General features: G+C 46.2%; 1 protein-coding gene across 1 annotated transcript in view; it reads left to right on the top strand.

Annotated features, from left to right (window-relative positions):
- Nucleotides 1–14,747, top strand: part of dnajc17 (DnaJ (Hsp40) homolog, subfamily C, member 17) — a 50,673-nt gene that overhangs the window by 20,797 nt on the left and 15,129 nt on the right. Inside the window, exons 6-10 of the mRNA XM_042338041.1 lie at nt 3,837–3,933; nt 4,361–4,410; nt 4,894–4,971; nt 5,859–5,939; nt 6,830–6,973. Of these exons, the coding sequence (XP_042193975.1) occupies nt 3,837–3,933; nt 4,361–4,410; nt 4,894–4,971; nt 5,859–5,939; nt 6,830–6,973 (450 nt within the window). The remainder of the gene's footprint in view (nt 1–3,836; nt 3,934–4,360; nt 4,411–4,893; nt 4,972–5,858; nt 5,940–6,829; nt 6,974–14,747) is intronic.

The following is a 14,747-nucleotide window of genomic DNA, read 5'->3' as shown; positions in this document are numbered from 1 at the left end:
ACTGTTTTGAGGAGAGAGGAGGTCGGGGGGGGGGTATCTTGAAGTCGATCCTCTCTGGGACAGACAACCAATGCAGTCTAGCAAGGACTGGGGTGATTGGGGAACGGAGCTTGGTGCGGGTGAGAATGAGGGCGGCAGAGTTCTGGATAATCTGGATTTTATGGATGGTAGTGGATGGGAGGCCGGCGAGGAGGGCGTCAGGATAGTCCAGCTGAGAGGTGACAAAGGCATGGACTAGGGTTTCAGCAGCTTTCGGAGAGAGGTATTGGCGGAGACAGGCGAGATTTTTATTTTGTGAGTAAAATGAAAAAAAATTATTTTTTAATGGTCCTTAATTCTTTGTAAAGACAACCTTTAGCAACCATGCCCCTACCCACTGGAACTCCTCCCTCTACAATACAGCATAATTTACAGTTATACAATTTACCAATTGTAATTTATACAGCAGTTTTCAGGTCAGGAGGACGTGTCAAAGGGTATTCACAGAGCTGGCTGAGCCCCTGAGTTGTGGTGCAAATCAAGGTGGGGTGGGAAGGGGAAAGAAAGAAAACCCCTCCTTCCTCTTGCCCCCTCTGTCTTTAATTCCCCCTAAAAATATACCTCTTCAACCATCCCTTCTCCCCCGACGTCTGACCCAGTCTCTTATCACGTGCTCCAAGACATTCTCCTACGTGATGGGCGCTATGTAAATGCACGTTGTGAGTATTGGTAGTTTTGTACACAAAGTGGGATAGAAAAGTCCTTTATATTACTTAAAATAATCTCAAAACAGACAGTCACTTTGTCTGTCCTGAAACTGAGTAGAAACCTAGCAAGCCCATTCCTTCCTCTTTCCTCATGCCCTTTTATATTGTTCCTCTTCAAATATTCATCCAGTTCCCTTTGTGCCCTTTCCATTGCTGCGCTGAAATGCCCAGAACCACATGCAGTGCTCCAGCTGAGCCTTAACCAACACATTTTCCCCAGTGATAATACAGAGGCAGAACTGGAACTGAAATCAGCATGTACAGCCTCTATCGGCTGCGCTTCATTCTGGTGAAAATCTAATGATTTGTCTCATCATATCAATGGCTCCACTGCAGGAACAATGACTAATACAGTGGGTCAAATGGCCTGGTACTTTGTGGTAGATTCTTAAGGTTGTTCTCCCTAGTCTCGCTCTGTTCCTATGCCCCCACCACTGTGTAATATGATCTCCCGTTAACTAAACATGACCATTCTTTGACTGTCTCATAAAAAGTTCAGGTTAAACTCACTGCCAGTTTTCTGACTCAGAGCATGTCAATCAGAGGCCCACAGCAACATTGTGGATTGTGTCTGTCCGAGGCTGGCAGTTAGCTCATCTTCAGACATAGGGCACGGACCATTCTGGCCTCTGAATTGAAATGTTGGTACAAACAGGAATGCGGTGGAGTCTTGTAGCTCAGAGGTTAGAGTGCACGTCTCGCAAGCGAGAGACCTGAGTTTCATTCCCAGCAGGGCAAAACCCTGGGCACGTTTCCTTACTCCACACGCCTGAAAATAATCCCTCAAGAAAAAACAATAATAAATTGGTCACTTCAATCCATGACTGTTTGTCTGCTGTACGCATTTTGCCCACAAATATACAGTAAATTCACTTTACAGTATATTTTGTGAAGTGCTTTGAGACATCTAGAAAATGTCAAAAGCGCTATGTCAAATGCAAGGATTATTATTATGTATTATATTTTAATAATAATCAATGCATTTGATGTAGCGCCTTTCACGTCAGGACGACACCGCAAAGCGTTTTATAGGAGCTTCAAGTAATGCCACAGGCTAAGTAACATCCTCTTGAACAGGCAGAGATGGGAACTTGGCTTGTCTCGTGCAGTTTTGGATGAGATCGTGTACTAAATGTTTTTAATTTAATAACTTCAAGGAATTTTGTTTTAATTCGGTATAGCTTAAAACTCCTGAAGGTACTGGGGTCTGCCCCACACTTACTCATGTGACGAGCTGTACATTTGGGGAGTTTTGTTCAGAAAGTCCCTTGGCTCAGAGTTGTACAGGCATTCTATTTACAGACAAGCTTCAAGTCAAATTGATTGTGAGACTGCTCGGATCTCCCATTTATTAAGAACCATAATTGCTGAACGCTGATTTATGGAGATTTTATACCTTCCTTTGGTAATTCCATCCATATAGCATATTGAGAGAGTTCGAACCCTGTGGTATTCGATTACTTAATGGCTTAATTAAATACAGTAGAGAGAAGCAGTGTTATAGAAAGAGGAGCCATAGTAACTCAGTGGATTGAAACCTCACTCTTTCAACTGGGTTCTTGGGTTGAATCCAAGGCAGAGTACATAGAAGAGGGATTTTCATCACAGATTATTTCAAGGCAGCTCTTATTTTACTTTTTTATCTGAATTGCTTTTTAGTTCCGCGGGGTTATAAAGTGAAAAGTGTGCACGCAGTGCTGTCTGTCACCCTGTTATGGTTTGAGTGCTAGTTAGAAGCAGCATTATGTATCAGTCTGGCACAGAGGGTCAGAAGGTTGTGGGTTTAATACCCACGTCGGGACATGGAATCACAAGAGTCTAACCTGGTGCTGCAACGCAATGCTGTGGGTGTGTCACTTTGTCAGAAGTGCCGTCCTTCGGATAAATAGAGGTCCCAAATGGTGTCATTGTAATCTTTCTATGATAAAATACACAAAATAAAACATAATAATCATAACAGCTCCAGGAAAGAGAGGATGGTAAGAAACAAGAAGAAAAAGTGTGTTAAAATTCGATATGTATCGTTTCAAATGACTATTGCCAACTGGAACTATTGCCATTGGGTCCCGACCCAACTGTCCTGCATCTTGGGACGTCCTCCTGACGTGAAAGGCGCTCTATAAATGCAATCTTGTTGTTGTTGTTGTTGCTGTGGAACAGCCTCTAATGGCCTTGAGTTGCTTTGAACTTTTCCGTAACAGCTCATTGTAACTTTTCGATGCACTTTGTCTCGAGTTCTGCAGGGGGCGCTCCAGACCTGCCACAGCGCAGGAGGGAACGTGCTTCCTGCTCCTGAGATAATGGACAGCCTGTGCTGTTGACGGGATTTGTAAAAAAGCTTCCTGGGATTGGTCGCTGGGGCCAGATCCTTTTCAATAAAAACAAACACAGCAGAGCAGACCTCAGAAAATGAATCCCTCGGTGTTTCATCTTCTCCGAAGTCGCTCTCAGCTGTCTTCTATCAGATAAATCATCGAGGGCCCTGCTCTGCGCTGTAACTCGGAGATCTTTATGGGGTGGTTATTCAGAGGTAACTGGAGCTGGTGGGACGTGTGTCAGAGAATCTCAGCTCACAGCGACAGAGGCTATTCTGTTCTGCTGCCCTGTTCCATTCTATTCATTCTCCTTAACCAATACCCATTAATCAATGTTCACCCCTGGGCTCCCCAGCACACAGAGAGTGATTGGACTGTGGAATTCTTGGCCACAGCCTTGTTCAGGCAGATTGTGTAGCTTCGTTTAAAAGCGAATCAATAGGCTCTTGACAAAGAGGAATTATGAAGGGTGATGAGGGGGAGAAGCGAGCAGGGTATCGGATTAAATTAGGTCACTCGTGTGAAGGAAAAGACCCAACGCGGAATCGATTGCCTATTTCTGTGCGGTAAACTGTGCTATGAAGTCATATTTTATGCTGATTGCCCTCATCCCTGCTCCACAGAGGCTGTCAGTATCAAGTAGGAACCCAAGGTGTAGACAGACAAGCCAGCACCTCCACTCCACTCCTTCCCACAGCTCCTTAACATCACACAGCTCTTCCTTTTTCCTAAATTCCCAGTTCCAATGCTAACAAGGCCTGCCGTTCTCTTGCAGATTGCCCGACTCAGGGAGGAGGGCTCCAGGCAGTTAGAGGAACAACAGAGGCTCATCCAGCAACAGATCAGTGTGGAGAGGGAGCAGCGATCACAAGGTAAATCATCACTCCTCAAGTGGGGGAGAGAGCACCAGCACAGACACAATGGGGAGGAAGCAGGGAATGGGATTAGAGTAGAGAGCTCCATGGGCAGTGAGCACCAGCACAGACACAATGGGCTGAAGAACCATCTTGTGGGTAATGATTAAGGGGCAAATCTGCCCAAATCCAACAAATTGGTGCAACAGGTTGAACGGCCTCCTCCTGGTCCTGTTTTCCTATGTTCCTGTGTTCTGTATGTTAAACATAGGAAGGAATAAAAATATATCCACTACGTTGGATGGTATTTTCTCTGCTTCTAAGTTGATTAGTCCCTGAGAGCTGTATTTTGAATCACAGAATTTGACAACTGTCTCGTACTTGTGATACTTGTTATTTTTGAGACGACCCTAGTTTTCATTTATTACCTCTTTATCTCTCTTAGGCTCTGAAAACCGACCTGAATCTGACAGCAGTCCGACCCCTAAACTGAAAGTAAGTCTTGTTTGCAGTGTAGCACAATGTAACTCTGGCCTCCGTCAGCTGAGTCAGATGGTTGAGTTCATTGTCTGTACTGAACCTCCAGTACAATGAGAAAGGGCTGCACTGCTGGATTGCTGTGCTTCAGTGAGATACTGGGCGAGATTCCCGTCTGCCTTTCGGGTGGAAGTTGAAGATCCCACGGCACTGATTGAAGGGAGAGGAAAGTTTCTCTCAATGTCCTGGCCTTTAATACCCTGGATAAAGTTGGTCATTGGGTTTGGAGTTGTAAAGGGCAATTTCAGGATAGACGCCACAAAGTTTTTCTTTACCAAGAGGCTAATTAATTACTGGGACAGTTTGCCAGGAAGGAGGGTTGAGGTCAGTATAAAAAACAGCTTGATGCTGTGATGGTGGAATGAAACGGTTGGCATCTGGAGGGAAGAGATCAACACTGAGCTACGTTGATAATGTTGTCTTGATCTCTGTCTTCAACAGCTCAAGTGGAAATGTAAGAAGGATGACGAGACAAATGGTGGATACTCACACCAGTTTCTCCTTTCCATTTTACAGAAGGTAAGGTTCCTCTCCCAGCACTCTCCTCTTCATTCTGAGAGCCAGGCCGGCTGTGAGAGAACTGGATCCTCCCATCCCCTCCCCACAGCTCCCCCAGCCCCGCTCTCTCTCCCTTCTCCCCCAGAGCGCTGACCAGATTCCACCCCCCCCCCATTATCCTGTCGTTGCCCCTCACGTTCCGATGCACTTCTTCAGAATAGGAACCTCCCACCTCGTAACATCTGGAAAAATGATTCCTGGTCGTTCAGGGTGTGGGGTTGGCAGGAAATGGACAGAGAGAGAAGGTTGATTTAATATATATCTATTGAGATTCAACACAAGTCAGAACCTTCTTTTACTTTTAATTCTGCTGCAATCCCTGGAGTGTTGTCTCTGAAGTCTTATATTTCGCTTTATTTTTAAACAAACAAGCTGAACGGGTCCACATGTGGTCGTCCCAACGGTCCACAGAAGCCCACCACAAACTGGGAGGCCATTCAGCCATTGTATCAGTGTCTTATGTTTGCTCCTCCATGAGTACGAGGGGAAGGTGAGAGGGTCTTTGCGGGGCGGGCTGCTGAACTGGCTCCAAAGTGAGCAGAATCATCTGTGTGGCCATCTCAGTAGCCTATAAATAAACAGTCACTACACTTCATGTAAGAATGGCTTATAATGTTTTCACCATTATAAGAGAACTGGGAAGAGGGATTCACAAAGCGGTGATTTAAAATAAACCGAGGCAGAGTGCACAGAACGAGGGGCCGAATGGCCTCCTGAACTGAGCCTTTCTGTCATTTCACATCACTAAGGTTGCTCATCTTCTCACAGATGTGTTGAGGAATTCACTGAAACGTGACGATGGTTTACACTTGCGGCAGCGCGGTAACATTGGGTTTTTCTCTGCACAGTACGGAGAGATTCTCAACTTGTTGGTGTCCAGTAAAAAGAAGGGAAGTGCTGTGGCGGAATTCTCCTCCGTCAAAGCAGCTGTGAGTACAGGGGAGCGGGGTACAGGGAGGGGGTACGGGCAGGGGAAGGAGGGGTTTAAGGGCGTAGGGAGGAGGGGTGTACAGGTGGGGGGAGAAGGGGGAGATGGGCGGTGGGAGGAGGGGGGACAGGCAGGTAAGGGGGGAAGGTTGGGGAGGGGGTACAGGAGGAGTGGGGTACCTATGGGGGGGGGGTACATGGGGAACGGGGTATGTGTGGGAGAGCGAGGGTACGGGGGGGAGCAAGGTATCTGTAGGCGAGGGTGTATGGGGGAAGAGGGGTACGTGTGTGGGAGGGGATACAGGGGTCAGCGGGGTACGTGTGGGGGAGGGGATACAGGACAAGTGGGGTAAGTATGGGGGAGCAGGATACGAGGGGAAGGGGTACGAGCTGGGGAGGAGAGTGGGGTACGGGAGTGGCTGAATTTTCCACAAATGTTTGTGAGAGAATTATCTGACAGATGATGTCACCTTCTTGGCTTCAGTCCTTGTTGCAGCATTTGTGTCTGAGGTTGTGTTGCTCATCAGTCTTGATAGTTTGGGATTAGAGAATAAATTAACATTTTAGCCTCTAACAAAACACACTAGAGGTGACGCCTCACACAATTAATGTTGCAAGGAGCAGAGTTTATTCAGGTTTCTGTTAGAATAGAACAAGGACTAGAGGAAACGTGCTAAGGGCAATACCATGGGCGAGAGAATTATCAGAGGGTGGAATGAATTGCCATGGAGGTTGTTGTGAGCTTCCCAGCTCAAACTTCATGTCCTACAGAACAGAGGTAGAGGTCAATAAACCTGCAGTTAATCAATAAATTCTTTGTTGCTTATTTGTTTTAAATATTATTAAGATTGATGTTCCTAATTTTTTTCTGTTTCTTTCGTTTTCCGGGCAGGAATTGGCTTTTAAGAACGAGTTGGGTTTAACGGATAATCCCCTGAAAATCTCCTGGCTGGAAGGCCTGCCACAGCCACCACCTGACAGGAATGCAGCAAACACACCGTTCTGCGTGGAGCCCAGTGCAGCCCGATTGTTGCAGGTAGGGGCAGCGCGGGAGCAAGCCTTCCGTGGCATTTCAGACCCACCTTGGGCACGATGGGCACCATTAGACATCTACAAGCCATCAGTGCCCACCTTGACAGCTTAATGAGCCAGATACTTCTGTCTGATGTTGTTCAGACACGTTGGGCGACTGGTTTGTGTTGACCAGTGTGCCCTCGCCATAAACCTGCTGGGAAAGATAAGAGCTTTTTGGTGCGTCAAGCATGGCTTTCTTTAGAAATACTGTAGATTTGTGTACGAATCCTGCGGAGTTTAGACTCTGCTTTGGGATTGCACCGAACACATGCGTGACTTGCAAAGGGAGGAGCAGGTGACATGCTCGTACACACAGGCCAACGCTGTTACATCCGGTGGTTTGTGAGCATAAACTCTGACTCTCAAGTTTAGAATGCGATCTGCAAACTGAAATGGCCTCTGGTCAGCACTTCTGGGTTGTCAGGTCACTGTTGATGTCTCCTCCTGTGAGCTGCGCATGCGCTCTGGCAGCTGGCTACTGTTCCCACGGTTGCTAGGACATCAAGGGAGGCCCGTGTGCAAAAAAACTTGGCCAGGACAGGCCTCGCCTGAGGTTGGAAATGTGCCACACTGTGGATAGCGACAAGCACCACTTTAACAAGCAGCGATGATCTAGCCAGCGAGAGCCTTGATGCCTTCGGTGTCACTGGCTGGAGTGTTACCTTGGGAAAGGTTGCTTTTTGTGGGCTTTATGTATACCTCAAATCAGCTCTGCTTGACTCAGCTGATAAAGTGGTGCTTGCGGCCACCAGCTATAGTTTCAGGGCAAATAACCATTGGCAGATCCTCCTGTTTAACAGGCTGATGCTGATGTGGTGGTTCCAATGTTGTGACATGGTGATCAGAACTGAATGCTAGGGTTAGGGGGGGGGACCCAGGAGCGGGGCCCTCTATATGTTCAGCATCACCTCGCTGTGTCTGAGCTGACTCCTGGGAGAGCCTGAGATCTGGAGTGTAACACTTGCTGTCAAAGGAAAGATAAGGATGTGTGCAAACCTGGACAGCTGCCACTCTAAACCCGACATAAAAGACATCGACTCAGGAAAACAAATAGAGCTGGATGCAGGGAAGCAGCAACTGCAAATAATACTATCCTGTTCCAAGGAGTCACTGGGCTGCTCGTATCAAAACAAATTCAGGCTGAATCAGCAATAAATATTGATTTTTTTTTGGGGGGGAGAGTGAGAGGTTATTATTTTTGAAGCGAGATGAGTTGCGGGAGCGCAGAGAGCTCACAGTGGGAGATGCCAGCCTCTGATGTGGCTGTGTTTTTCTTTGGGAAGCGATTGCTGTGCTGGCTGCTTTATTGTCTCTCCGGCTTCCTCTTTGCTTTAGAAACATTTTCCTGGAAAGAAGGGAGGGAAAAGTCCCATTCAGTTTCAGTATCCTTCATGCAGCTTTCTGCCCTTTTTGTCCGAATGGCTTGGGATTTGAGTTGCTGAGTTTGTAGACTTGGAAAAAAGTGATTAACATCTCAGACTTGCTCAGACATGAGAGGTTAAGTGTACTTCCTGAGATAAGATGGACAGAATACTGGGCTGTGACGTATTGCTGTATCAGTTGAGATCACATCCCCAGAAGTCATGCGGTGAGCAGCGCAGTTGTCAAGCTAAACCGCGAATACTGTACACAATCCAGGCCCTCAAGGCAGTGTGGAGGAGAGCAACGAGGATGATCTCAGTGCTAGAGGAACGAGCTATGGTAAGGATAAGAAGCTAGGACTCTTGTCTTGAGAGACAATGTCTCAGAAGAACCTTATGTTGGTGTACAAGATGTAAATGGGATTGCAAAAGTAAACCCAAGACAATACATTCAGCTGCACTAAGGCAGCAGGACAAGAAGATCAGGGATGTGAAGGGCAATTTCAGGACCCAGGCACCAGAAGATATTTCTTTAAGCAGAGGACAATTAACAACTGTAACAGGTTACCACGAAGGGGTGGGGGTCGAGATTAGAACACTGGACTCATTTAGAAACAGCTGATACTGCAATAGATGGAAGAAAGGTGGGTATTCTGGAAGGATGAAATTGGCCTTCTTCACCCAAACCGAAGGATTTCTCAAGGAATTTCTATTTCCTATCGCAAGCGTCTTTTCTGTCCGTTGTATATATATCACTCACCTCAAGGGCTTGTTTTACAATTTTTCTCGGAGTGTTGGTACATCTCAAAGAACTTCACAGTTTGGTGACTTTTTGTCAGCAGACGCTGCATCCACTTTACACACCTTGAAGTCCCATAATGTCATGTTATCATTGGCCAATTTTACTTGGAGGATTGTTGGTCAAGACACTGAAAAACTCACATTTCCAATCATGAGTTTCCGCAGGATCATCTTAACAAGCAGGCAAGATCTTGTTGTAGAGTCTCAACTGGGGGGGGGGGTGCTGCTTCTCTGATAATACAACACTCTCCAAGTACTTCACAAACCTTTACATGACCCGAACAGTGAGCTCTGCAGTGCTGTACAGTGACTGGGCAGTGAGGGAGTCCGGAAGCAAGAATTAAAGAAATAACAGAATGATTGGAGGATTCGAACGAGCATTCTCCTATCTGTAAATTACCATTCTCCATTACACCATCAAGGCTTCTTTGGAGATTGTATATCTTTTGCACAACTTTTCTTCCCTCCTCTACATCATACAGTGATTTGAGCTGGTTCCACAGATACCAATCACACTTGGTAACCCTGCCCACAAGGCTGTCTGCAGTTAATCAATCTTTACAAAAAAATGAACTGCATGAGTATTAGAAGTGTATCACAGCCAAGCTTAATGCTTGGTTGTTCGAAATTCATATATTTATTCCTGCCAGCAGATTGGAATTCAAATTGCATGGAAGCGTGGAAGATAATTCCCATTCCTCAGTGAATTCAGTTGATTTTTGGGCACAGAAGGTGCTAATAATTTGCAGACCTTTTGGAAGCTGTTTGTTTGTATCCATTCCCTGAATTCCATCAGCTCGATTTGGGAGGCTGTGTTTGCACAGATGTCACTTCCTTTGTTTCGAAGTGAAGTGCTAAGACACGCAGACAGCCCTGATGGATGGAGACTTGGGAATGCGTGGTGTATGTTCTGTTTGGAGAGCGAAAGGCCAGAGTGTGAGACTGCACACTTTGCAGCCCACTTCGATCAGGCCAAAGTGAGGATTCTGACAACCTCAATATTTTCTCAGGAGGAATCTCTTACCTTTTTAATTCGTTTCAGAAACGGTTCCTTCTCTCAGTTTATAATATTTGGCTGAATTATCTGGTTCACAAAGGGATTACATTTCTTGTTTTAATGTTTCAGCCATAAATAATATTGGCCAGCATATTTTATGCTTTGTGTTTCCTGTTGCACAGTCAACACCAAAGAAGTAAAGATTAACCAGAGATGTGTACACAAGAAGAGTGAATAGTTAGAGGCTGGAGCTTAATCAAGGAGTTCGGTCGATTTATATAGAGAATAGAATTCCTGAAAGTGAGTATCTCAAAGCACTTCACAAGATTTTACTGTAAAGTGCAGTGACTGTGTCTTGTGGGTGAACCCCTCAGCTAATTTGCGCACAGCAGTGTCCCCCCAACATCCACGAAGTAAATGACCAATTTATTTGGGGGAATTGTTGGATAGGCTAGGACACCTGGAGAGATAAACTCCCTTCTCTAGTTGAGGTGGCTTTTTTTTCCACATCCTTTTGGGATGTGGGCAACATTAACAGGATCAACCAGCATTCATTCATTCTCCATTACAAGTTTCGCTTAGAACAGTGGTGGCCAACTCATGGCCCGTGGGCCAGAAGTGGCCCTCGGGCAGTCAAAAAGTAGAAAATGTGCATTAGTCTCTGTGAGTCCCCATAGTGCGTTTCCAGTCTATATTGATTGAATGTTTCTTGATTTATGGTATATCCAGAAAATGTATTTGTTAGACAATCAAAAAGGACCGTGTGCTGGTTAGGGAGTTTCCAGGCTAGTAATCGAGCAACAATGAAGTAATGGCAGGATATGTTCACATAAGTGACTTGGTGGCAGTTGGGGGAAACTTGAAGATGGTAGTATTCCCATTGTACTGGACTTGTTCTCCATGGTGGAGGTCTCAGTGCTGGGAGCTGGGGCAGTCCAGTTTGAAAAATGTTTTTCACCATAATAATCCTTGTATTCCTCCCCCTTCTTCCCCACCTTTAAGTCCTGCCTAAAGACCTTCCTTTTTGATCGTGTTTACGGGTCACCTCCCTCCCCCTAGCTCGTTGTCAGACTCCGCCACTGTGAATGGCTCCAGGACCCTACCCAGTGTGAAGGGCGCTATATAAATACTAGATGTTGTTGTATTCGGTATGACGTTTCATCATACTGAAACGTTGCACAGCACTTCATAATTTTGATAGCAATTGGGTATTTGTAGTTGAATCTGATGTGGCAGCCAATTTGCATCCAGTGAACAGCCATGGAGTGATTGACCAGTTTTATCGGGAAATTGCTGGCCTGGACACTGGGAGAAACTCTCTTATCTTTTCGAATTGCGCCGTGGGATCTTTAGCGTCCATCTGAACAGGCAGATGAGACCTTGGATTAACCTCTCATCCAAAGGATGCATTGGAGTGCCGTCTTAGACTACATGAGTTCAAAACCCCAATGTGGGACTTGAACCTACAACCTTCTGACTTGGAGGCAAGATTGCTACCAAACTGAGCCAGCACGACAAGTATCCTACTGCAACAGCAGCTCTGCTACCACTAGGGGGTGCCAGCGTGCTGTGGAGATTCAGCACTCCCTCTGGTGCAGGAAGACTTACTCAGTAGCCAAGTTACAGTCCTTTTTCCATGTCCCGCAGACTCACGCAGGCTGATTTCTTTCTCCGCGTGGGTTTAAACAAACTAAATTCCAGAGATTTGTGCTGGTACAATTTGCAATTCAAGCAGGAAACTGCTTGGAAAGCCCGATAATATTTCCATAGCTTTGCTTATCATTGAACAAATCATATAATTTCACAGCAACGTGCAGTAGACATATTAATTTCCCCAATGGATACCGTGACCTGTCCTCGCTGTATAATACATCTGTAAGTAGTTAGTGAGGCAAAGTTTGCCTCGTGAGGAATAACCCTGAACTTGCTGCGAGATTTACGGAAGGTTTAGCAAATAACGAAGCCTGTAAGTGTCGCTCTGCAACGCCGTTCAGATCCCCATTCTCCGTTTGAACTCTCCCATCGTGGCCAAGGTGCCTGGCAGCACATCAGTTCCAGATTCACCAGTTACAATTCATATCACCAATCTCAGGGAGGAAAGAATATTCGAAGCCCAAAGTTCATCTAGGGTAACATCTTGGAGAGTTTCACAAGGACAGTGTTAGGCACCAGGCAAGGAGGAGGTGATCATTTGCTCGTCAATGGGGCTGAGACAGAGAGTGAGACAGAGTGGTAGAAGGAGAGAGTTCCAGGTGCGGAGAGGCGGAGGACATGCAGCAAGCCTGAGATAGCCAAGTGGAGTACACCGGCATGTCAGACTCAATTGTGAACTCAAAAATACCAATATGACCCACAAGCTTGTGATCCAGAGGTGAGAGTGCCAACTGACTCCAGTAAAAAGCTCCCAACTTCTGACCCCACCTCCACTCCCATCTCTGGGAACATCCGGTAAATCTATACTGCACTTTTCCATGGGGGGGGGACGGGGGGACGGGAAGTAAGTGAGATCTCCTTGGAGCTGAACTGGCAAAAAAAGCTGGCGGTGGGATGTTGGAATCAAGTCAATCCTCTGTGGCAGGCTTGGTAGACCGCTTCCTGAGCAAGATGATAGACCAGCTAGCCTGGCTTATCGGCAGGAATTGGAGGAGCAGATTGGAGAGGACTGGGAACAGAGATTCTTAATATTAACCCTGCCCACCAAATTCCTAGCTGGACAAGCAAAAGGAAGCTTGCCAGGCAGTGCTCTCAATGGGAAGCTGTGCAGTTTTGACTGGTTAGACTCCCAACAGTGTCCCAATGTGGTGTTGCTAACTGTTGCCAACTTGCGCCTTATCGTCTCTGTTATATAAGCAGGGTGCGACCCTCTAAAGAGAGAAAGTGCATGTTCCATTCCAGCCAGAGGGAAATTTCCATGTGTAGGTGACATAATATGATTTGGAAACTCATAAACATAGTAATGGGTTTATGCATTTCAATAGCTTTCATGTCCTTATTAAATGTCCACTGCAGACCTGCAGCTTTACAAGGCAACTAAAAACAGTGTGGCTCTCAATGGGACAGAGTTTTGCCAGATGTATTTTCTATTCATGCCGCCATTGGTAACCACCCCCATTTATTTATTATAACCTTTGCATTTGGTAAAGCACCTCTCGCATCAGGAGGATGTCCCAAAATATTTCCCAGTATTCATTTGAATGCATTTTGACGACAGTGAAGTAAAACATTGCCAACTATCCAGCACAGGCGGTCCAGCTCAGACCTTCCTCTCCCATAGCTGGGCACACTGACACCCCAGCTCCCGTGCGTGGCATAGATCCCTCTTCCGCAGACTCACGCGGTGGGACAGATCTATTGTGCATGTTTCGTGTTTTACACCCAAATACAATGGAGCCCGGTGACTGACTCTCCAGTTATATTGGGGGAGGCTCAGGTGGCCAGAAGACACTGAGCTTCCGCAAATTGGCTGCACAGGACTTGACATCAGTGCAAACCTGATGACCCGGAAGCACTGATCAGCGATTTTGTTTTAATCACGCCTGTGATAACACAGTTATCACGAGTTTGTGGACCCAAGACTGTGGCCTGTATCGCCCTCTACACACTGGACCATTGGGTGCCTGCAGAGAGGGGGCCTAAACTCCAACCCGAACCCACTACTCAGCTCACAACTCACAGTCGTGTCTCTGGCAATCTCCTCAGCCTCCATTTACTCACTTTCTCCTGTACTTCAATAACTTAGACTAACATGCCCGCCCTATAAAGCCCTCAGGAAACCTGGAAAGAACTTTGATTTGAAAATGTTCTTTCATTCATTTATGGCATCTTTCTATCACGGTTAGGATCCCATTTCCCTAAGCCTTGTAAATCCGTCTCATCTTGTGTTGTTTTTAGGAACAGTGATTCATTCATTGGGGCTGCATAGCTGGTGTGGTCCTGCAAGCTCTGCTATTAACAGCTTGTGTTCATTTTCTCTAGTGGTTCATTTCCTTGGCTCCAGAAATCCCTCACGAACGTAATGTGCTTGACAGTAAATTCCTTTTTCCTCCCATTACATTGCTGATGCTTTAGCGTGTTTGCATAATGTTATTTATTCTATTAGAGGACACGACAGGACACATGTACTGTGTTTCCGAGCCTCCGGCAAGATTAGGAGAAACATTTCTTCCCCCACAGGACACTGAATACAGTAGAACTGTTATAACGCGGTAGCTGGAGTCTGAAATTTCAGCCTTGTAACAGGGCATTTTTGCCAGTCAGGACTGCACAAAGTCACCGGCTCCCTGCGTCTAAAAATTGGCTCTCTTGTGGGACACGAGGTCGCTGCTGACATCACTTTGTGTGCTGAAGGCAGCAGTGAGCTGATGATCTGAAGGATGGCCATGTTTTAGCACTTGAGAATCCGCCCGGCGTGTTGAAGGGTGATGATCTGATTCGGGGCAGGCAGGCTAGCTTGGGACACTATCCTATACAAACGCAAGTTGTTGTTGTAGCTTTCTGCGCACATTTTGTATTTTGGAGGCGAATATATGTCAGACTGCATATTCCCAATCATGGTTATATGCAAGCCCAGAGAGTGG

This window comes from Callorhinchus milii, unplaced genomic scaffold (genome assembly GCF_018977255.1).
Source record: "Callorhinchus milii isolate IMCB2004 unplaced genomic scaffold, IMCB_Cmil_1.0 Scaffold9, whole genome shotgun sequence".
NCBI lineage: Eukaryota > Metazoa > Chordata > Chondrichthyes > Chimaeriformes > Callorhinchidae > Callorhinchus > Callorhinchus milii.
Note: the sequence above shows the minus strand (reverse complement) of the source record. Positions and strands in the feature narration are given on the sequence as shown.